General features: G+C 35.7%; 1 protein-coding gene across 2 annotated transcripts in view; it reads right to left on the minus strand.

Moving 5' to 3' along the window:
• Mrtfb (myocardin related transcription factor B) overlaps positions 1 to 25322 on the minus strand; it is a 168719-nt gene that overhangs the window by 72142 nt on the left and 71255 nt on the right. Inside the window, exon 4 of one of the 2 annotated variants that reach the window (XM_010610018.3) lies at positions 24521 to 24583. The exons of the other annotated variant lie outside the window; for it this stretch is intronic. Coding sequence (XP_010608320.1) covers positions 24521 to 24583 — 63 coding nt within the window. The remainder of the gene's footprint in view (positions 1 to 24520; positions 24584 to 25322) is intronic. 2 annotated transcript variants of the gene reach the window in all.

Here is a 25322-nt window from a genome sequence, read left to right on the forward strand (position 1 = left end):
GTAAGTTTTACAATCTTGAAGAGATAGAACTGCATTTCACTCATCTTTTTATTCCTATGAAATCTAATGTTTTAATAATTTTCATATGGTCGTTTCATTTTAATTAAATAAAGTCTTACATTCAGCTTCTTGATAACCATTTTCCTTCTTAACAACTAAAACTTGTTTTATTTATTTATTTCTGATTATGTCAGAGAGATATCTCAATTTTATCGAGGTATAATTCAAAGATAAGGCACATCCATTTAAAGTATAAAAACCGGTGAATGTTGATGGAGGCGGACACTGTGAAACCATGCTCACACTGGAGCCACAGGACCTTCTCATCATTCCAGAAGGCTTCTCGCACCCCTCTGCAATACCTGTCATATCCAGCCCCACATAATCACGGATCTACTTTCTACTACTATAAATTAGCTTGCCTTTTCTAAAATTTCAAGTAAACAATCCTGAAACAGTCCACTATTTACAAAACTTTCTTTACCTGAGGGTCTAAACCAGGAAAAAACCTGAGCAGCAAAAATGCTGTAATGATCTAAAAAACAAAAATAATCCCTCCACAATCAAATCAACAAAGTTATTCATCGTTTAAAATAAATCCCATTTGTGAGAACTGAAGAATGATCTCTAAAATGCATGTGCATGGTGTAACTCAGGTAACTATGAGGACAACACTGTGCTATTTCATCACTGATGTGTTACAGATCAGTATGCCCAAGGGATAGTGATCCTGAATACAGAAGATACTCAATTCAAGTATAAGAATAGTGACAAAAGACGCATTTTTCTGCTCAAATCCATAATTATAATGGAGATTATGACACGCAGTTATGACTAGTCACAGAACAGTACAATATCTATGGTTAGAAAACTAAATGGACAGGAGGTCTAAAGGAAATGCCAAACAGGAGACTTCAATCTGCCACTCTTTGTATAAGACAGATAAAGTAGGCAAAAAAATGAGAATATATAAAAGTTCAAATACACAATCAAGAAAAAGATGTTATCAATATATATTGAACTTTACACCTGGATGATACAGAATACGTCTTCTCAAATATACATACAATACTAAAAAAAAGTCACATATTAAGTCATAAAGTAAATTTTGGTAAATTCTATAAATAAAAATTATTACAAATACCTTGATCTCAATGTGATAGAATACAAGTTAATAAAAGACTGTGTATCTGGAAATCATCTCCTATTACTTCTTAGAAAAAAAGCTACAAACTGAATTGAAAGAATTTCTAAAAAAAGAAACATTAATATTTTTGTATGCTAGAATCTATAGCATATATTTAAGTGATAATCAGAGAAAAATTCAGACTTATAAACCATTATATCTGTAACAATGAAAGAATGAAAATAAATTATGAGACAAAGAGAAAAGTGTTTTTCACAAAAGGATAGACCCTCTGTGGTGTATGTGATGGTATCAAAAGATATATTTTATTTATAACTGGAGTCCTAGAAAGATAGCAGAGAAAATGGGGTAGAAAACATATTTGCAAAAATAATGCCCCAAATTAGAAGAAAAACATAAATGTACAGGTTTAAGAAATCTACAAAAACTTAGAATAAATTCAATCACATTCAGAAATGAATAGCCTTCAAATACACAAATAATCAGCAGTTTCTTTTAAAAAACATATTCACAGAGAACACTTCCTTAATAATAGCAAAAAGATAAAAAATCCTTAGAAGTAAACTAACAACAAGAAATGTGTAAAACTCCTGTAAAAGACAAAAGCAGGACTGAATAAACAGGAAGTCCCTGTTTGTGGACAGGATAACACATCACTGTAAAAATGTCAGTTTTCTCCAAGTTAATTTACAAGTGTAGATACTGAAGTTCATATGAAAAAAAATATAAACATCCAAGTTGAGCTAGGAAAACACACAAAGCAAAGACATACTATGGGAGAAAAGAGCTTATGAGACAAAAATAACGTAAGAGGATAGGGGATCTAAATGTACACACATACACAGATACGCTCAAATCATATTCATACTTTAAACAAATAATGATGAGATTTTTCTACAACCTGGAAAAGTTTTCAAACTATGACCCCCCCCAAATACCCCAAAGCATATCAAATGTTTAGTATCCCCAGTATACAAACAACTTTTTAAAAACTGAAAAGTTGAGCTGTGTATGGTAATGCTCACTTGTAATCTCAGCACTCTCAAAGCTGAGGCAGGAGGGTCACTGTGTGTTCAAAGCCAGCCTGAACATAATGAGATCCTGTCTCAAAAACAAAACAACTAAAAAGTTTAAAAATGTGGTGGGAAAAATGAACAGATAATTTACTCCCCAACAGAAAAAAATTTTTTTTGAAATGGCAGTTAAACATATGAAAGATGTTAAATGTTACTTATACAGAAATTTAATTAAAATTATACTAAAGTAGTAAATGGTAAAAATGTCTGATAATACATTCTGTTGGTGAGGCTGCAGGGAAAACACATTTTTATACACTACTGTACAGGATGCAAAAATAAATGTATAAAATTAGCAAATACATAAAAACAATAATGAACTCATCTATATTTCAAATAACATGGATGAACAGATGATAGAACTAGTGTTAGGAATTTTTGAATATGAGATTTGGGATATATATACTTTTAGATAAGGGTTAAAAAAACAATGTAAATGAATACAAAACTCAAGTTATAGCAAGTATTTTAAAAACAGCTTTACTGGGATAGAATTTATACACCATAACATTTGTAAGTTTAAAGTATAGATTTATTTTCACAAAAGCAGAGGCTAGTGAATGGCGTTGCAAATAGGAAAAGGTGAAAGCCAGCATGAACCTTGGGAGGCTGGAATGAAACTGGAGAAATCACAACTATTCTCCCCACTTCAGCCACTGCCACTGTACTGAAGACTGACCCCAAGGCCTTCACATTGGGTCACATCCCCAACCTTTCTGTTTTGTTTTATTTATTTAATTTAATGTTAAGGTAAGGTTATGCTAAGTAGCTCAATTGCTCAGGCTGGGCTTGAACTTGCAATCCTCCTGTCTCACTCCCTCACAATGCCAGGATTATTGGCACTAACATGTCCAGTTCTGATTTTTAATACATATAGTGATAGAGACAGAAACAGATATGTGTGCACACATGTATATATATTTTTAACCTACTGAGAGGATCAAAAATCAATGAACACAGTAGCAAGTAGCAATGAACACATTTAGTTCCCAGATCTTGGTCTATAAACACTAAGACTTTTTAAATCCTGTTTTCATTCCCTTTCTCTTTCCTCTCTCTCTCCACTCTAACCACCTTTTGAGCTCCTTCTTTTTTTGAATACATGTTCGTAGTACGCAAGTTTAGACTCCTTATGTGGAGTTAGTATGTGTACATAACACAGCCCAATTCCTTTTCTAAACTCCTCCCTCCCTAGCCCTCTCTCCTCTTGATCCCTTTCCCCTTTGAGAATGATTTATCTCCTATAATTCCTATTATCTTTTATTTTATTCTTTATTTTTTTACTTTGGGTTTCTTATATAAGAGAAACCACGTCATATTTATGCCTGTGAGTCTCAATTCATTTCATTTAACATTATGGTCTGAAGGTGCATTCATTTTCCTACAAATAACCAGACTTTTTTGAAGAAATGACTGATTTCACGATTGGGGAAGGAAAAGCACAAGTTGAACCCAGAACATCTTGTGCCAGTAAACAAACAGGTGCTTAAAAAAATTTGGACTTATTATAGGGACACAGATGCCAGTCTGAAGAATTTGCCACTGGCCAACTCAAAGACAACTGAAGCATCAAAAGAAGTAATAGTAATAGATTATACCCATACTGTCCATGATTCCATACTGATTAAATTAATAAATAAAAGATGGAAAAAGGAAAGTTTATATGTAAGGTAGAACGTTACCTAATACATGCAAGGAATGACAGAATCAGAAAATCACCACTCAGTCATTAGCAGCATGATTATTGTTTTAGGCATTAAACCCGAGACCTTCACACTGAGGTACACTAGGGATTTAAAAATTTTTTGAGACAGGGTCTCACTAAGCAACCAAGTTGTCCTGGTTAGACCAGAACTTGTAATCCCTCCTGTCTAAGCTTCTCAGAGTCTTGGGATTATATGTATACACTAACCAAATTCAACTGAATGGATTTTCAGTACTGGTAATTTAATGCTGTACACCTTTGGACTAAACTATATATACACTTTTATTATTTTTATTTTGAGACAGGTTTGACATCCTCCTGCCTGAGGGTACTGTTCAGCAATTCTATAAAAACCCTTTCTTTTAACAGGTAAGAATTTGTTTAAAAATGTGGAGAAAATTAAACCAACTTTTTTTGGTTTCTCATTTGGTTAGTGTCTTGAGCAAATACAATACTAGTGGCACTTATGAATGATTATGGAATAAGTTGAACTGTCCCTTGAAAGAACAGATCACTGAGTCTAACACTTAACAAATATGTGTAAAATCATCAAACAACAGTCACATAACCAGTTAGGTAAAAAATGAAGCTCCATGAGCCAGGTGTGGTGGTATTCATTTATATTCTCAGCACTTGAGAGTCTGAGGGAAGAGGGAGGTGCAAATTTGAGTCCAGTGTGTTCAAGGCTAAAAGCTAGGCTTGAACTACATAATGGGACCCTGTACACCACTCCCAAAATGAGCTCCTGACATCTACCACCACTAATAACAAGAACATATATCAGTTGCTGACTGCTGTTTTCTTTAAAATATACATATTCATATACACTTTCTGTAATATGACTATAACAAACAGGCACAAATAAACTCGCTCTGGGGTTTCCCTGCCATTTTGGCATAAGTAAATCCTTCTTTCAATTGATGCAGACTGAAACATCTTTCAAAGCATTATGCTTCACAGAACAATATATGACTTTTTGTACCAATGATTCTCAAGTAAGAAAGTGGTATCAGAAGTTTACAAAATCACTAGCTAAGTAGAGTAGAAAAAAATGATTAGGTCATATAATGAAGAATGTCTAAAATAAAAAATTTTAAAACAATTTCATTCAAGTTCGATCCCCAGTACCAAAAAAAAATTTTTTTTCACTGACAACACTATCAAAATTTATGTACAAGACCTCTACCAATAACTGATGAGAATTAGTGTAGCACTATCACGAGGACTGACAAATATGTCAGTGCAACAGATTAAAGAGTCTAGACACTGATAACACACTTAAATAACCACTAGCTTTTAGATAAAAGTGAGAAAGCAATCCCGCAGGGAAAGGAAAATCTTTTAAACTGACACTCAAACTAATGGATACCCATATGGAAATAAAAAGATATACACCACACCAGAGACAAATTACCTAGAGTAGATAATATGCATTAATATTTTAAAAAGCTACAAAGCCTTTAGCAGAACAGAAATAATGCTTTCTTTGGAGGGGTAGGCAAAATTTTTTAGGACACAGAAAGCAATAATCACAAAAAATATAATAAATTAGACTTCATCACAAATGAAAACTTTTGTTCCTCTAAAGAAACTTTTAACAAGAATGAATTGGAAACCTATAGACTGGGGGAAGATGTATGCAAAATACAAATCTGACAAGGGATTATCATCAAGACACATATTAAAAACAATCTCATAACTAAAAAACAAGCAATTCTAGGTAAGTATGGTGGTATACGCTTGTAATTCCAGCACTCTGGGAGGCTGAGGCAGGAGGATTACAAGTTCTAGCAAGCCAGGGCAACTTAGCAAGACCTGTTTCAAAAAATAAGAAAGGGCTAGGTAAGTAGTTTAGTAAACTCTAAGTGTTTATTATATTAATTGTACAACTCAACTTTTCTGTACGACCAAATTTTTTTTCAAAATAAAATGTTGGCAACACCACATCCAGTATCCTCTAATTTCTATAATTACAAAGTAATATGTTTTCCTATTCTTGTAATTTCAAAATGGTAAGTCTGACATACCCCCAGTATCCTCTAATTTCTATAATCACAAAGTAATATGTTTTCCTATTCTGGTAATTTCAAAATGATAAGTCTGACATACACACTTGGAAGTAGCTGTTCTATTTTGGCAAGAAAGCAAATATTACCCTAATTTCTTTCTTCAAAGTCATTACGTTTTGCTTTTTACTTTCAACGATGAGAAAGAAGAAACAAACATGGTCTAAGTGCAGAAAATATGCCATTTCAAGTAAAACATTAAGAAGGTTAAATTATAAGCTACTTTCCGAAAACACGGAATGCTAGATATTTTTTAATGACAAAAGTGTTACTAGAACTTAAAAGATACATAAATAACACTAATCACAATTTCAGACTTGACACAGAAGGCAAAGTTTAACCATTTTATGGCTCAGAATGACAAATTAACTCTACTCCAAATCATCTAGTTGGATGAAAAGTGGGAAAAACAGGGTTGCTGGAGGGTGGTGCCTCACAAACAAGGTTGCTGGCATGAGAAGGCTGCACAGGCAAGGACAGTGAGAACATGCAGAGAAAAACATGTACACAAATACAGATCCCCAAGAGTGAACAATGAGTGGAGAGAACTCAACAGCTGAGCAAGGCTGGAATGCAGGCTCCATAGAGAGCCGGGCAAGGTTCAGGACACAATGAGACTTTCACACTAGAGGGTGTCTGGGTTCTACCTAAAAGCAAACTGGAGTCATGGAAGCATTGTGGACAGAAGTAGCATCCCCAATCACTGGCCTTACAAAGATCTCTTAGAAGCTGTAATCAACTCCACTGAGGAGCACCAAAAAATTAGCAGCCCACAGCAACTCTCCAAGGTAGCAAAGATGAGGAAAGACTGGATCAGAAGTTATTTCCATGGCTTCTCAGATAATTCTCATATCGACCACATAATTTACCCCTATTACTGGCAGTGCAGATACTCTGGAGCAGTACATCAAGAAATTAAATGACCTAAACTCACTAATACTAATATCACCACCACCACAGCACCACTGCAATGGGACAAAAGATTCATTATGGAAACTGTTTCCAGGAATTGGAGCAGCAACTAAATGTCTCACTTTTTTTTTGATGTGGAAAGAAGTGCTAACATCTCCAACCTGAACACTTTTTTGTTGTTGTTTTTAGTCCTTTTCTTTTCTCCTTTCTCACACAGAATCAACCCTAAACTTCAACAAAAATGATTTTATTCTAAATAAGGAAAATGCTTCTAGTTGAGCATTTGCTTTGGAGTAAAGAAGATATAGGTTCACACAAAACCCAATCTGTCACTTCCAGCCATGTAACTCTGGGTAAGTTTCCAAATCTCTTGAATCTTCAGTTTCTTTTAGTTCCGTATTTTCAAAACATGAAAAGTCAACTTTGATCAAACTTACAAGAACTGGGAAAGTTAAATAGGATAAGGTTAGGGAAAGCACCAAGTGCAGTGCTAGCCCACGTGAAGTCATCAATAAACATGGTCCCTTTCTATTCCTCTTGATAGCTGCTTTTTTAGTGAAAATAACTACAAGAAAAGAAGAATAAAGGTTTTTTAAAGTGCAATCTATAAACTATTTGGGAAAACGACTTTTATGTGGACTTGATCTCAATATACATCATCTCTGGATACACTGAATACTCAATAAAATACAGCTTGTGCTTAGACATACGATAAGCCTGACATACAAACAACTTGTGTTACAACAGGAATTTTAGTTTTAACTTACAAAGTCTTGAGTTATGACTTGAATGCTGGCTGCTTATGCTTCCAGATGGTCTCATGTACAGAGTTCTCTCTTAAAGAGTTCTGGAAGAAACATTACAGCATCCTTTCCTATGTGGGGTTAATTAAGAAATCTTGGGCCATTGTCTCCCTAAGGATACTGAGGTCTGCCTGTAACCATGAGAAACACTTTGAAAGCTGTGCAGAGAAGCCTGAGCCTTCTACAACCAGCCCTTGTGAATGAATTGAGGTCATAAGCCAAGGGTCCACCCTATTTCCCTAAAGAAATTGAACCACTTGTCCTAACAAGTCTTTTGAAATGGTCAAAGCTGACTTGTTTCCAACTGGGTCCCAAGAAATCTATCCAAAAGATAAAAATATAAAACACAGTATACAGTGAAATCTGTTACTTATTTCAAAAAAGAGAAGGCACGCAGGCAGGAAGGCAGACAGAAAAACAGGCTGAAAGAAATCAATCCAAAACACTTTTGAAAGCTGTCTTGAAATAAATAAATATACATACATACATATCCCTGCCCCCATGGAATACAGTCTGAGGACAAAAAGAACTGCAAACAAACCCTGAACTCAGATCAAGTGGGGTGGCACATGGTCGGTCGTAATCCTAGCACTCTGGTAGTCTGAGGCAGGAGTTGTTATTAGTTGCCTAATAACAACTGCCAGCCAGGGTAGCTCAGCAAGACTCTGTCTCAAAATTCAACCAACCAACCCACCCAGAAATCTGGAACTTACTGGATTTGTTCTTTTTTTTGCAGTACTGGAAATTGAACTCAGGACCTTGCACTCCAGAGGCAGGCACAGTGCCACTGAGCTAAATTCCTTGCCCTGGATTTGTTCGTAGTAGTAGTATGCATACTGTAATTTTTTTTTTTTTTTGGTATGGGGATTGAACTCAGGACCTTGTGCTTATGAAGCAGGTGCTGGAACCTCTGAGCTAAATCTCCAGCCCTTGTATACTGTAATTCTAAAATTATTTTGCATATTGTAGGATTGGACAAATGAATAAATACATGTTTTGGGAAACTGAGGTTTGTAAATGTAGGACAAAAAATATACGACTAAGAACTAGGGAAAAGAGAAGAAAAAATACAATGTTAAAGTGAAATTACACTTAGGAGTTTTAGTTTATTTCAGTGTAATACATACACAAAAAAGTACAAATACGGTTCAGTGTACAATTCACTGAAGTTTTACAGAGAACATACCACACAACTAGCAGTAGGAAACCCAACCTTTCCTGTGCCCTAGAACTCCTTCCTTTCCTTCCCTTCTAGTCACTTCTCCAAGGGTAACCACTATCCAGATTTCTAACACCATACAGTAGTTTTACCCATTTTTGTATTTTCTGTATATGGAATCATATATACTTTTGGTGACAGGCTGCCTTTTCTGTTATCTGGGTGACAGTTATGCACAATCTTGCACGTAGCTGTACTTCATCCTTAATGTTACAGGGTGACTGATATCACAGTTTACTTACCTATCCTACTGTAGATAGGTATTTCAGTAACTTCTAGACTTTCACTGTAACAAACCGTGCTGCTATGAACAGTGCAGTAGACTCGGCCATATGTAATTGCTGCAAGTCTCTACAAAAAATGGCTATTTCATATAATTCATATTAAAACAGCATCTTTTGATGAACACATTCCATATATGCATTTCTATTGACTACAAATTTTGCAGTAGATTATGATACTCAGGGTAGAATTATACTTAACACTGTTTAAAACTAGTTATATCAATTGCTCCAGACCCAGCACAAAGAGGGTGAGTTTTGGAAAAGTGGCTGGCTGGGACTTCAGATCTCCCTCCACCAGCCTGGCTGGTCTACGGGTCCACGCCTTTCGCTATGGGGGCCATTGCTCCTGACCCAGGGCCAGGAGGGTAACCAGGGGGCACCGCTGAGTACCGCCCCCCAGATCCTCTGATTGTGCCAGTCCTTGGACAAACTCCTGAGAGGCATGGCTGGCTATAAAGGGTGGTGATTGATCCTATTGTGTTCCTGACTATATCGATTGGGATAAAGGATAGGGATTGATTTGATGAGTTGTTTTCTCTATTATGAAAATGAGAATGTCTATGAGTCATTAGAGAATCAAAGGCTGGGATGCAATGATATCAGGAAGATTTAATGACCCAGAGATTGAATCAAGAACAACCCAACAGCAAAAATAAAGATGAGAAAACACTTAAGCAAGCCACAAAGACAGACTTACAGTTCACCAATGGCAAACAGGAGGACAAAGGAGGATGAAAAGTCTGATAGTGAACCACCAGGACACTCAGAACTCACAGCACAGTAAGTAACAAAACAGATAAAGCTCTAGAAAAATTCAAAGCAGAAACAATTTCCCAGATAACCATAGAGATGGCGAGCAAAATGAAAGTTATGATTCGAGACTCTAGAACACAAACTGACAAAAAAATAGATGAGCTCAGGAACATAACAGAAACCACGAAGACCCAACATAAGAAAGAAATGGAAACAATGAACATCCAACATAGGAAAGAAATGGAATCCATTAAACAGATTCAAACAGATATCCAGGAGATTAAAAACTCTATTGAAAGTGTATGCAACAGAATAAAAGATTGCAAAGACAGAATCTCAGATATAGAAGATAGGATCACAGACAGTTACAGTGAAAAGAGAGGTCTCTTAAGAACAGTAAGGGATCATGAGAAATTGATCCAACAACTCCCAGATGATGCAAAGAGTAACAACATAAGACTGATAGGAATCCAAGAAGTAGCAGGAGAAAATGCAAATGACTTAAAAAAGCTATTCACAGAATTAATGACAGAAAACATTCCCAAACAGAGGGGAAGAATTTGACATACAGATAAGTGAGGCATTATAGGACTCCCACTACCCACAATAAAAAAAAAAAAAAATCTACACCTAGACATATAATAATCAAGATCCCAGAAACTCAACAGAAGAACAAAATACTACAAGCAGTAAGAGAAAAGAAACAAATCACATGCAAAGGAAAGCCCAGCAGAATCACAGCAGACTTTTCAACACAAACCCTCAGGTCAAGGAGAGCCTGGAGTGAGGTATTTCAAGTCCTAAAAGAAAACAACCTCCAACCAAGACTGATGTATCCCGCAAAACTCTCTTTCAAAATGGATGGATAAATAAGATACTTCCATGACAAAGAACACTTGAGAAACTTCATGAATACTAAACCAGCACTACAAGGAATTTTAAACAATATCCTAGAAAAAGACAATGAAGATCACAACACCATGAGGCCCAACAGAGCAAATGAAATAGCCAAGGCAATAAACTGAAAGGAGAGGGCAAAAAATTAAAAAGAGTCAACAAAAGGACAATAAAATGACAATAATAAGTCAGTACATATCAGTTATAACCATCGATGTCAATGGCCTCAATTCACCAATTAAGAGAGATAGATTGGCAGAATGGATTAAGAAGCAAAATCCAACAATATGTTGTATACAAGAAACACCTAGTGCAAAAAGAAGCCCATAGACTGAAAGTGACAGTAGAAAACAATTCTCCATGTGACAGGAGCCCAGAAAAATGCAGGGGTAGCAATCTTATTCGCAGACAAAGTAAATTTCAAACCAAAACTGATTAAGAGAGACAAAGAAGGCCACTACATCCCTGTAAAGGGCACAATTCAAGAGGAAGAAATGACAATCATAAACATATATGCACCAAATATAAATGCCCCCAACTATATAAAACAAATATTAAACAACATGAAAAACCAAATAAGCACTAATACAATTGTAGTGGGGGATCTAAATACCCCACTATCACAATAGACAGATCATCTAGGCAAAAAATCAACAAGGAAATACTAGAACTGAACCAAGCTTTTGAACGCATGGACTTCTTAGACGTCTATAGAGTGTTCCACCCCACAAAATCAGAATATACATTCTTTTCAGCTGCACATGGGTCATTCTCCAAGAGAGATCACATACTAGCTCACAGAACAAGTTTGAATAAATGTAAAAGAATTGAAGTTATTCCCTGTACATTATCAGATCACAGTGCAATAAAGCTGGAGATCAACAGCATAAGAAACTGTAGGAACTTCACAAACACATGGAAATTGAACAACACTCTCCTGAACAATCAATGGATCACAGAAGAAATTAAAGAAGAAATCAGACAGTTTTTACAAATAAACGAAAATGCCAATATAACATACAGGAATCTATGGGACACAATGAAAGCAGTTCTAAGTGGAAAATTCATAGCACTGAATGCCCACATTAGGAAAACAGAGTAAGCTCAAATAAACAACCTAATGATGACTCTTAGACGCCTAGAAAAACAAGAGCAAGAAAAACCCAAAGCTCGAACAAGAGAGGAAATTATAAAGATTACAGCAGAAATCAATGCAATGGAAACTAAGAAAATGATACAAAAAATAAATGAATCGAAGAGTTGTTTTTTTGAAAGAATAAATAAAATTGATAAACCCTTAGAAAACCTTACCAAAAAAAGGAAAGAAAAGGCTCAGATCCATGCAATCAGGAATGAAAGAGGCGAAGTCACAACAGATCGCACAGAAATCCAGAGGATCATTAATACCTACTTTTAGAACCTGTACTCTAATAAAATGGAAAACACAGAAGAAATGGACAGACTTCTAGATACTTATGAATTACCGAAGTTGAACGAAGAAGATTAAAAACATTTTAAACATCCCAATTACAATCAGTGAAATTGAAAATGTAATTAAAAATGGACCAACAAAGAAAAGCCCAGGTCCTTAATTTTACAAGACATTTAGAGAAGAACTACTGCCATTACTCTTCAGATTTTTCAATGAAATTGAAAGGGAAGTAATACTTCCAAATTCATTCCTGGAAGCAAGTATCACTTTGATTCCCAAACCAGGGCAAGATGCAACTAAAAAAAAGAGAACTACAGGCCAATCTCTTTAATGAATATAGATGCAAAAATCCTTAATACGATAGTAGCAAACAGAATACAGAGGATCATCAAGAAGATCATACATCCTGACCAAGGTGGATTTATTCCAAAGATGCAAGGATGGTTCAACATATGTAAATCAATAAATGTAATACACCATATTAACAAAGTCAAGGACAAAAACCACATGATCCTCTCGATAGATGCAGAAAAAGCATTTGACAAAATTCAACAACCACTTATTATAAAAACCCTGCAAAAAATTGGAATAGATGGTCTATATCTCAACTTAATAAAGACCATCTATGAAAAACCAATAGCCAATATCATATTAAATGGTCCAAAACTGAACACTTTCAAGTTAAAATCAGGAACAAGACAAGGATGCGCGCTATACCACTCCTCTTCAATATAGCTCTGGAAACATTAGCCACAGCAATTAGACAAGAGAAAGAAAGCAATAAAGATAGGTAAGGAAGAAGTTAAACTGTCATTATTTGCTGATGATATGATACTCTACACTGAAGACCCAAAAAACTCCACCAAAAGACTTCTTGACTTAATTGACACTTTTAGCAGAGTAGCAGGCTACAAGGTCAACACCCAAAAATCAATAGCCTTCTTGTACACAAATAACAGACTCACTGAGAAAGAAATTAGGGAAACAATTCCTTTCACAATAGCACCGCAAAAAATGAAGTATCTGGGAGTCAATCTAATAAAAGAAGCAAAAGACCTCTACACTGAAAACTACAGCACTCTGAAAAAAGAGATCGAGAAAGATATAAGAAAATGGAAAGATGTCCCCTGCTCCTGTGTAGGAAGAATCAACATAGTGAAAATGGCCATACTACCAAAACTGCTATACAGATTCAATGCAATGCCAACTGAAATCCCAGCACTATACTTCACAGAACTAGAAAGAAGAATCCAAAAATTCATTTGGAGCCATAAGAGACCTAGAATAGCAAAAGCCATACTAGGCAACAGACACATGGCAGCGGGTATAACAATTCCCCATCTGAAACTATACTACAAAGCCACTGTGATAATAACAGCATGGTGCTGGCAAAGAAACAGACCTGAGGATCAGTGGAACAGACTGGAAGACACAAAAACAACTCCAGATGTACTCAGCTACATCATCTTTGACAAAGGAGCTGACCATCACCACTGGAGGAAAGATAGCCTCTTCAATAAATGGTGTTGGAAAAATTGGATCTCAACCTGCCAAAGATTAAAACTGGACCCTTATCTTTCACCATGCACTAAATTAAAATCCAAGGGGATTAAAGATCTAAATATTAAAACAGAAACACTAACCTTGCTGGAAGATAAATTTAGGCAGAACTCTTGAAGACACTGACATAGGAAAAGACTTTATGAACAAATCCTCAGTAGCAAGGGAACTAGCAGAAACAATCACCAACTAGGATCTCATTAAAAAGCTTCTGCACTGCAAAAGAAACCATCAGCAGAACTAAGAGACAATCTACAATGTGGGAAAAAATTTTTACCAGCTGCTCCTCAGACAACGGACTATTATCTAGACTATATACAGAACTCAAAAACAATCAGCGCCCCCAAATATAAAGACCCAATTCAAAAATGGTCATCTGAAATGAACAGACATTTCTCAGACAAAGAAGTAAAAGCAGCAAGTAAATATATGAAAAAATGTTCCACATCACTGGTCATTCGAGAGATGCAGATGAAAACAACACTGAGATTCCACCTCACCCCACAAAGAATGGCTGCTATCAAGAAATCACACAATAACAAATGTTGGCAGGGTTGCAGGGAGAAAGGAACCCTTCTCCATTGTTGGTGGGAGTGCAGACTGGTGCAACCACTATGGAAATCAATATGGAGATACCTCAAAGAGATGGGAGTAGAGGTTCTGTTTGACCCAGGTATTCCTCTGCTGGGTATCTTTCCAAAAGAATTAAAAGAATCACACCGCAGTGATATATGCGCACCAATGTTTATAGCGGCACAGTTTGTAATAGCTAAAACTTGGAAACTGCCCATTTGCCCATCTGTTGGAAACTGAATAAAGAAGATGTGGTTTTTCTATAAAATGGAATACTACTCAGCCATAAAGAATGAGAAATTAGAGTCATTCATAGGAAAATGGATGCATTTTGAGGATATACTCCTAAGTGAAATAAATAAGTCACACATGTGTAAATACCGAACAGTTTCTCTGCTGTGAAAAACTACAACAGTACACAAGATCCTAATGGGATAAAATAGTGTGAAATAGGAAGAAAAGGGCTAAAAGTGTAGGGAAAGTGGGAAGGGTAGGCGAAAGGGAATAAGGGAAAATAAAAAAATATGAGAAAATGAAAATATGGAAATAAAACGTTTGTAAATGGGGAGGGGAGAGGGGGTGAAGGGAGGGCAGGGACAAGGGGAAAAAATGAGAACCAAGACCTGTCATGTGAAGGTACAGGATCCCAGTAATGAATGTAACTGTATTGTATACCTATATTGTACCAATAAACTCAATAAAAAGAAAAAAATAGTTATGCCACTATATTTACATATTTACTAACTGCTCCATAACCTTGACACACTTGGTGTTCTCAATTTCCTTAGGGTTTATGGCAATATTTCACTATGGTTTTCAACTGCACTACTCTGATGACTAATGAGTACACCTTATTCACATATATGTTTATCACCTGGATATCTTCTTTTGTGAAGTATCTCTCAAAGCTCCTACCCACTGATGACAGAGTCCTTTATTATGGAGCAGTCTTTTGTGAAATATATGCACTGGGCTTTCTCTCTTCTCACTCTGTGGGTCACTAAATTTCCCTCAGTGTTCCTTAGTGCACAAGAGTTCTTAAATACATCTGGTTTTTTCTCTTTAATGGATGTCACTTGTGTCTTATTTAAGAAATTTTGGCCTACTCCAAGGTCATGCAGACATTTCCTCCAAAAAAATTCAGCACTGCTTCAATTTTCACAGTTGATTTTTCTGTGTGTATGAGTTGCATATAAACTTCTTTTGGCTAGATATTTAAATAATCTAGAACCATTTATTCATAAGGCCGTCCTTTCCCCCACTAAACATGTTACTTAGTAATGATTAAGGTCATTTATTGTCCATTTTTTATTTCTCTAGTTCCATTCCACTGGTCAGACTGTTTGTCTAAAGTACTATAGTGTTATAATAGGTCTTCATACCTGATAAAGTAAATACTCTATTTTTTTTTGGTGCCAGGGACCTTGTGTTTGCGAGGCAGATGGCGGCACCACTGAGCTAAATCCTTGGCCTTAAATACTCTCATTTTGTTTACCTTCTTCAAGACTGCATGACTACCCTTAGCCTGAACTCATGACATTTCACATTTCTTAGCTCTATTTACTGAAAAGGGCTAGCTAGAGAAAGTATCATCAACAAATGAGGAATATATCTAGTACTCAGGTCTTGGTTCTATTCTTCCCTAAAAGGAACTGGAGATTCTTAGAGAAAGGGCTAATGGAATTCAAAGTGACCTTAAAATACATTATGCTAGGGCCAGGGATTTAGCTCAGTGGTTCTGCCGCCTGCCTAACAAGCTCAAGGACCTGAGTTCCATCCCCGGCACCAACAAAAATGAAAAAATGTGCCAAAAGTGAAAAGGGATAGGTTACAAAAAAAACCTTGAAAGGGGTCTTTGTTCAAATTTGGGACAATCTACACATCATAAATGTTGACAATAACAGATTATACTTTTCCAATTAAAAAAAATAAAGAATCTATGAATCCATAGTTATTCTTCCCTTAGAAAAGGCTGTTCTAGGGCTGGGAATTTAGCTCAGTGGTTCTGCTGCCTGCCTTGCAAGTGCAAGGTCCTGAGTTCAATCCCCAGTACTGAAAGAAAGAAAAGGCTGTTCTAAAAGAATTCCAGTAAATAAGAAGGAATATCAGGATTAGAAAAATCACAATTTTATAATAATTTATCTAGGCATAAATTGTCACTCAAATCATGGGGGAAAGGTGGCTAAGAAACAGAATACTTATGATTTTATGCTGCAACGTTCATGTTACTCATACAAAGAAGTAGATTTTCATAGAAGAAACAAGAAGGGTGCGTCACTGTCTGAACAAATAATCAAACTTAATGTCACCAGCAACACATCAAATTATCATGTACCTCCTGATACAATTCACTGTAGATATTCCACCTATGCAGTATTACCCAAAATGTTTAACCTGAGCTGATCATAATGGCCCAATCAGACAAATCCAAATTGGAGTCATTCTGTAAAATTACTGGCTTAGATGCTTCAAAAGTTAGGAAAAGCTGACAAAAAGTGGGAGAATTACTAAAGGAGTAATACTACCTTGTTATTACTAAAGGCAAATGATGGCTAGATGCACTAAGTGATGCTTGATTAGATTGTAAATTAAAAAGAAACTGTAAGGCATATTACTTAGGGAAAGTGAGGAAATACAACATGGGATACGGGCTAGATATTAACGACTACTATACTAATGTTAATCTTTTGAGGGTGATAACTATATTGTAGTATACTGAAGAGTGTATTTATTAGAAGACACATGTTGACATATTTGAGCATGACTGTACTTTTTTTTTTTTTTTGCAGGATTTGGGATTGAATAAAAGCTCTTCCCACTGAATTATATTTCCAGCCCTTTTATAATTTTCATTTTTAATTTTGAGACAAGGCCTTACTTAGTCACTAAGTTGTCCAGGCTGGGCTCGAACTTAGAATTCTACTACCTCACCCTCCCAGACTGCAGGGCTTATAGGAATTTAGCACTATGCTAGGCTTAGTTCTTAAAATTCTTAAAGTTAACAAATTGCTCTAAACTCCAGGAGTTAAAAAGAACATGTGAGAAGTCTGTTACCCTACTATAGGAAATCAGAATAGAAAAACGCTCACTTGTATTTTATCATACAATAGGTAAAACTGAATTTAGAGAACTAGGAAAAGCAGACACTGTAGTCTTTAAATGTCAGTTACTTTATTATGAACTAAACTGCCACAAGAGGGTATCTATTTTAGGCTCTCCATTTTCTTGGAAAATGTGAAAATATATTTGCTTAAAGTATTAAAAAGAAAATGATTATTTGGCCATTTACTAGAGGAATGATAAAAATCATTCTTTAGCTGAGTGCCTTCAAAACTACTAGGCTGGAATGAACAGACACAAAAAACTATAATTCTGTGTTCTAAATTACCATAAAAATAAAAAAGGAAATAATCAGAATGATAAAGATTTATGATAAAATGTTTAGTGAACTGCAATATAGAATAATAAAAATAAAAGCAATCTAATATCAAAAATTTTTTCTTAGCAACATTTTCTGGGAATGATGTAAAATAGAATATCACATGAGAAGAGAATACTGAAGGTGGCAATGGCTTTCCTTTGTATGAATGTCCACACACATACATTTTATACAGCAGTAAAATATATTTTGGTTAAAATGAAAGAGAAGGCAATCCTGACAGGTTTGATGAAGTATATGGTTGACTCCAGACTTTTATCCTTAAGAGGCTTTTACAGTAGAACAATTCTATGCAAGTTAAATCTTGCAGAGAAGTATGATTATTCATACCTTTTATAATTATTTTATGTAAAAGTTAAAAGCAATAATCTCAAAGTGACTTTATTGTAATTTTCTTTTAAATAAAATCAATCTTTCCTATTGTAATTGAATTCTTAAAAATCTTTGGAGGTAGCTTTAGAGCCAACCATGGTTTTACAAGCTCATTCCTTATTAGCTGGTCCATTCTTAAATTATTTAACCTCTCTGTCCCTCAGTTTATAGGTCTTGTAAAACAGAAACAATTAAAACTTACCTCATGAGTAAATGCATTTGCCTAGTCACAGAGGGGATGAAAGCCTCTCCCTACTAGCATAATTTAATGCTTTTTACCAATTAGCTATTTACCAATTAGTTCTAGGCTTGCTGTGTGGTAGGAGGAAAAATGTGGTAATATGCAGAAGCAGGAAAAACTAACACATCTTGTTTGTAGCAGAGCTAAAAAAAATATGCATTAATTGATTGTATTATCAAAAGGAATGAGGAAAACAATAGCTTATTTTTGTGAGATGACACAGGTAACAAAGAAGGTCAAAATATGTGCTAGTTATTAATCTGACTGTAATCCTTAAAAAAGCAAAAGTGGGAGAAGAGCACCTTACAGCTTGAAAACAAAATTTCTTTTGAAAAAAATTCTGCATTACTACAATTAAACTACTTACCACATTATATGAATATAGATTGATTCTAATTTTCAAAAACATAATCTTTTTACCTCTCATCTTTTAGGTTATATCATCTTCATGTAGCTTCTTCTGTACTTTCAGCAGGCTACCTGAACCAAATGAATGAGAACCAAGCCCAATAGCTCCTTGATGGTGCCACCCATCTATTGTAGGTTGGTTCTTCTCCATCTCTGGGCCCAGTTTTGACCCAGATACTTCATTTCAAAGTCTTCTACTAGACACTGACCTGTTCTTTGCCTCCAAACTCCAAACTGCAGCTTTTCACATTGTGAGACCGGTGCATGGCAAATGAGGGCTGGACCATGAACTAGGGAGGTAATTTAAATCACTGGGCCCAAAGGTAAAGCAAGAATGATGAAGGGGCTGGGGATAGACTTCAGTGGTGCTGAGCCTGCCTGGCAAACGCAAGGTCTGAGTTTAGTCCCTCGTACCACACACACAAAAAAAGGTTGACTTTGTGGAGGCCAAATTATACAGAGTCTGATCAAGTTGTTTCAATGATTATGCTGATGCAGGGTTTGAGTGGTGTCATCAGATAATATTAGTGATATCCAATTTTATTTCTAACATCTCATTCAAAACTATATCAACATAAATTTTTCTTTAAGATTGTGCACCTCAAAAGAATAAAATTTTTTGATGAATTGTGAAGATCTGAATTGCTGCTGTTTAAACAGCTCCCTAAGCATATACACTCATGAGTGATCAAATCTGATATTCCTTATTATAAAACATGTATTTTTTATAAAAAAGATTTTTCCTTCACTGATATAAATTATTATATGTACATCATGAAAAACACACAGTATAGAAGAGAAGGAAGATGAAGTGATGCATATGTATGTAAAATGATGAAAATAATTTGATGTATTCCATTCTAGGACTTCTATGTATAGCCTTTCTTTTTCTTGGAGGCAGTGGGGCTGATGGAAGGGTATGTAATGAACCATCCAGGTCCTCTGCAATGAGTTGTATCTCCAGCCCTTTTTTATTTTTCGTTTCGAAACAGAGTCTCACTGAATTGCTAAATTGCCCAATTGGGCTTGAATTTGTGATCCTCCTGCCTGAGCCTCCCAGAGTGCTGGGATTACAGGCATGTGACCACCATGACTGGTTCCTTGTTTTTACCTTAATAGGTATTCCTGACAAGAAAATTCCCATTTAATACCATGTGAGAAAAAAAACAAAATCAAAAAAACCCAACAGTCCTTAGTTATCTCTCTGAATGGTTAAATCTTTTGCCAAGTTGATTCAAATACTGTGGCAAAGAGAACTTTTAAAAATTTTTTTCAAAATTTAACGAGAAAACAATGAGTTTTTTAGTAATTAAGAATGGATTCTGCCAAACAGAAACCTTTCCTCAATGCTTAAAAAAAAAAAGGATGCACTCTCAAATCAACTGAATAATATGTCGTTGGCTCCAAGTGCTCAAAGGCTCTAGCAGGGTTTTTTATGACCATCTTGCTGACCATTCTGTGTCAACTACAAAACTAGAGGATTACCTGCCTCAATCTTTAACCAACAATTTGGTTTTATAGATATGCTGATCAAAAAACAGAACAACTTGGTGTGCCCAGGAAGTACTGCGAGGGAGGATTCAAAAATGAAGTGACATTGCTACACAAAGCTGAGTTATGTGCATCCAGACAGGAAGCAGTAGAAAGGCACAGGCTTGGGTTAAACATCTCAACGGAAAAACCCATTTTTTGGTAATGGCAGAATAACAAGCACAGGACTTCCTGCTGTAAGAAACCAGCAACACTAGATAAATTACAAGAAACAATTATTTTCATGTATTGGGAAACATGTAATACAGGGCTGCAGCCCTAAAAGAAGGGAAACAATGAGATGAGACCTATAACCACCCTGGCTTCTGCCTAGAGGCAACTTCCAGACTGTAGGTAGAAGAAGGAAAAAGTAAAAAAAGAGCCAATAGGTAGCCTTGCTGAACTGAAGAGACAGAGCTATGCACTTGGGCAGGGTAAAGTAAGCAGAAGTTCCAGGGCAGATTTCTGAAAAGGAAGACCTATAGTAAAAAGGAGTTCTAGAAATCTGCCTGACGGTGACCTTCAGTCTTTGCCAAGTACTAGGGTATATGTACCAGAGAGTAACACAAGGGTGAAGAAGAAATGGCTGGGAACCACAAGCTAAATTATTCCCAGAGTGTACTGCGCCAGGTTGGGGAAATGTTTGAGCTCCAAACAGCCGTAGGGAACAGTCTTTTCCCTGGTGCATTCAGCAGGGCGTTTAGCAGAGATTTCAAAGGGGATTGGCCCTAACTGGCATCATCCCTAGTAGGAGTGCTATCCTATAGTATCACTTTTCTAGTGAAATTTAAGGAAGGCCTTGAGGGTGATCCAAAAATAATTATTGTCTTCCAAACCAAACCCCAACATGCTTTAAAGAAGTACAATCCCAAAATCCATACACTCAGCAATGTAGCATTTACAATGCTATAGCCAATAAAATTCATTTAAGACATGACATTCCTAACACAAAAACACATACCAAATTATAAGAAATTTTAGTTGTGTAAAAGCTATTAGAAGTGTGTTCATTCGTCTAAAAGATGAACTCAATGAAAAGAAACTTGCAAGCAATGAAACTATCCATACCAAATCTCAAAAAATACCCTGACCTTTCCAATGTGGAATATTGTTCACCTCTGGAATTTCATGCATGCCACTCAGGCTTCCAATGGGACAACCATAAGGCTGTTAGCAGTTAAGGCCAACTGTAAGCCAAATAAATCGTAACTGCTCATTTCCTTAAATTGTTCAGGCTCCAACTCTCGTGGGGTCTTTCCTTCTCATTTGTTTTTACTGCTATCAATAATCCACAAAATGTTTTTAAGGGAACAGATTAACTGAAAAATAATTTTCAGATCTATCTTATTTAGTGACTTAAAGCATCATCTAAAACAGCTGCCATCACCTCACAAATATCTTTTCAGAAGGATATTCTAAGTCACTGGAATGGTTTTTGCTCTCACACACTCTGATGGTCACTGTGAAACAATGACAAGTATAGGTATATTTATGATATACTAGTTTTCAAAGATGATTTTTGAATTTAATTTTTCATTAAACCATTTTCTTAATAATGAAAAACAATTAATGTAGAAATGGGATTGTGACACACATTTCCTGGAATCAAAATAAAAAAGAATGTAGAAGACAACTGAGAACACAAAATCTCTTCAAACATTACAAGTAACTGTTTTAGTACTTCAAAATACCCAAAGTCTCCTATATAGTACTTAACATATATATCAAAAGCATTAAAAGTCTTAGCAGCTAGATCTACTATCTTAATCTCCTCAGAACAAGGACATAAGAGGGAGAAAACCTATAAATCAGTCCCTGATGACAGAGGGTCTGTTTAGGAGTTTACCAAATGGAATGACCCTGTTGGAATTCCTTCAAGAAGCCTGTGAAAATGTCAGAACGGAGTCTGTTTTGGAGGTCAGAGTCCCTAGAGAGCTCTGAGTTTGGGCCTGTTTGTCTTTTCACATGCTTTACTATTTGAAAATCTTTCCTTGTAGACACTGACTGATGCCCAGGGAATGCTAGGATTGTGGGAACTGGCAGTACCCATGAGAGACGAACTTCATGGGAAACCCATGCCTACTACATTGCCCTCTTGAAGCTCATCATATAAGCTACTCTTCAAATGTTATGAAGGTACACAGCAAGACATTAGTAGCTACAAGTCATTTTGACGTCTTCAGAAAGAAATATTTGCAGAAAATGGAGTAAAATTTACTGACTTATTGAAAGAAACACTAAGATGTACAACTTCATGGGCAAAACGTGAAGAATTGTACTCATGTGGTATGAACTGAAATAGTGCATTCTCAAAATATAATACTAAGAACAAATAATTCAAATACTAACTACATGCCCACACTATTCTAAACACTTGGCTGAGATTTACTTACTTAATTGTCATAACAACCTTACGCAGCAGGTACTAATGCGATCCCCAATTTGCAGGTAAGGAAACTGAGGCAAAGAAAAGATGCATATTTGTGTAGGCAGTATATAATGCATACTAAATTGTAACCAGAATCTAAATTAAAAGGTGGCTTCAGACTTGGTACTACTGCGCATGCTGCCTCCTTCACATTGCAAACATGCAATGAAAGTACCATATGCTGAGTGCCTAAGATGTGCCAGGTGTGTGTTGCCTTAATGTCTTAGTTCACTCAATACTCCCAATGGCCTATGAGGTATAACAAACATTCTTTCTATTCATAAATGAGACACAGGCATTAAGTGGCCTAATGCTGCACATCTCTGCAATGGAGCAGCCACTACTGATGTCTGAATTCACAGCCCTCTTTCTTTAAAACGAGGCTCTTCCTATCAGTCATCTATATGAATCATATCTAAATTAATTTGCTATGAATAGTTGAGGGAATTACTCTTTAAAACCATGTGTTCAGGGTTGGGGATTTAGCTCAGTAGTTCCACCGCCTGCCTTGCAAGTGCACGGTCCTGAGTTCAATTTCCCAGTACCAAATAAATAAAACAAAACAAAAACAACCCATGTGTTCAAGAATTTTATGAGACTACATTACAATTTGAACTGCTTACACTATACTAGAGGCTTAATATCTAGAAATTATTTTAACAGACATAGTGATCATTCAACAAATATTTGTTAACAACAATTTTCAAATTTTTCCCCATCTTTGTTATACTAATTCTTTAATATGCTGAGAGAGCTGAATATTCTGAGTGACACAGTTTTTCTTTTATATAATCACTTGACAGTGATTCTTCTTAACTGCTACACTGGATCAAGTCTTCTGTAAGAGAGGGCTTTCTACAGCAATCAATCCTAAGTCTACTGAGTACTGACCATCCTAACACTTGTCAGTCCTTTTTTTGGGGGGGGCGAGGAGTACCAGGGATCGAACTCGAATCCTTGTATTTGCGAGGCAGACAGCAGAACCACCGACCTAAAACCCTGGGCCCTGTCAGTTCTTAAACTTAGCCTCTAAGAACCAAAGGTAAGTGGTAAATCAGATTTACTGCTTTTCTTGTTATGCTTTTATTAAATATAGAAGTCACATACAAAAATTTTAATTTGGTGAAAACATATATTAGCATCTTCTTAAAACAAATAGTATCATAAATGACCAGGAAAATATATAAAAAATTTGGGTTAAAAAAACCCCTAAAATATTATCTTTTAACTGATAGGCTGACACTACTATAAAAATTCTAGTACATATATGCCAACCCTCGAAAATCACAAATAAAGATATATTTTTAAAAATAGACATAATATTTTAAAAATAGCATTAAGTCAATTCCCCTTTCCTTTTAAAGACAGAGGAAAGTGACAAATTAGAGAGTTGGCATGTATGGCTTAGTGATACTGTTGTGAGTGATACACATAAAACAGCAACATGACTAATCTGTGGGAATTTCCATCAATTAATTAAGATGGAAGTTATCATCCATTTTTTTGCTGTTGTTGTTTCTGCTGCCCAGTGGAAGCACAAGGCAAAAGTGATAATGAGAGATAAGAACACATGACATAATGTGGAAGAGCAGCCACAGAAAGACACATGGGCTGGAAGCTACTGTACAGATATTGCAATGGGCATACTATGATACAGAGAGCTTCTCAGACTTACCCACACTCACAGACTGAGTCAGCAGAGGAGGCTGGAGTCCTGACTCCCCAAAGACTATACTTCCTGTTAATAATAGTGAGGGCAGCAGGTGAGGGCAAGAACGCCAACAGTACAGATTAAGTTAAAGGAGCCAGAAAAACAGTGGATATATTTTTGCTCATTAGTATCAGTAATTACTAATTACAAATCCAGAGAGAAAATTTCATTACATTTGTTATTTTAACATATTTGTCTTACTGCTTTCTGTCACAATGGTATTGTATGAGCCAAATAACAATAAAATAAAAATAATCACAGATCACTTTTTTCTGGTATACTCTCCATATTTAACAGGCTCTCTTACAAGTATAATAGAGAATGAGTATTCAGTGTCTAGTTTTTCTTCTTCCCTTTATTTTCCTTTTAGCTAAAAGAGGTCTCTGCAGTAAAATTATGACAGACACAAGTTAAATAAGCTCCCAATTTAATATTACTCTCTCAGTCCAGAAAAGGACTGAGCATAAACTATATAAGTTTAAGCAGCTGAGAGGTCTAAGTAGATAGAAATGGTTTAGTAATATTTATTAACTAATCTTTTACATATAACTGACCGTGCTATCTTTTATAATTGATTTTGCACAGATGGCAAAGACTGCTCCTTAATAAATTTGTTTAGTCAATGACCTGACTGATGTCCATTAAAAATCATATGATGGACTATAACTTTAAGAAAATTATCTCAAATATTCTTTATAAGAGATCATATACTTCTATTATTCTAGTAACTCTAGAAAAGTGTCGTAAAAATTTTAGGTAAGCATAT

Source organism: Fukomys damarensis, unplaced genomic scaffold (genome assembly GCF_012274545.1).
Source record: "Fukomys damarensis isolate Sample0158 unplaced genomic scaffold, DMR_v1.0_HiC HiC_scaffold_34, whole genome shotgun sequence".
NCBI lineage: Eukaryota > Metazoa > Chordata > Mammalia > Rodentia > Bathyergidae > Fukomys > Fukomys damarensis.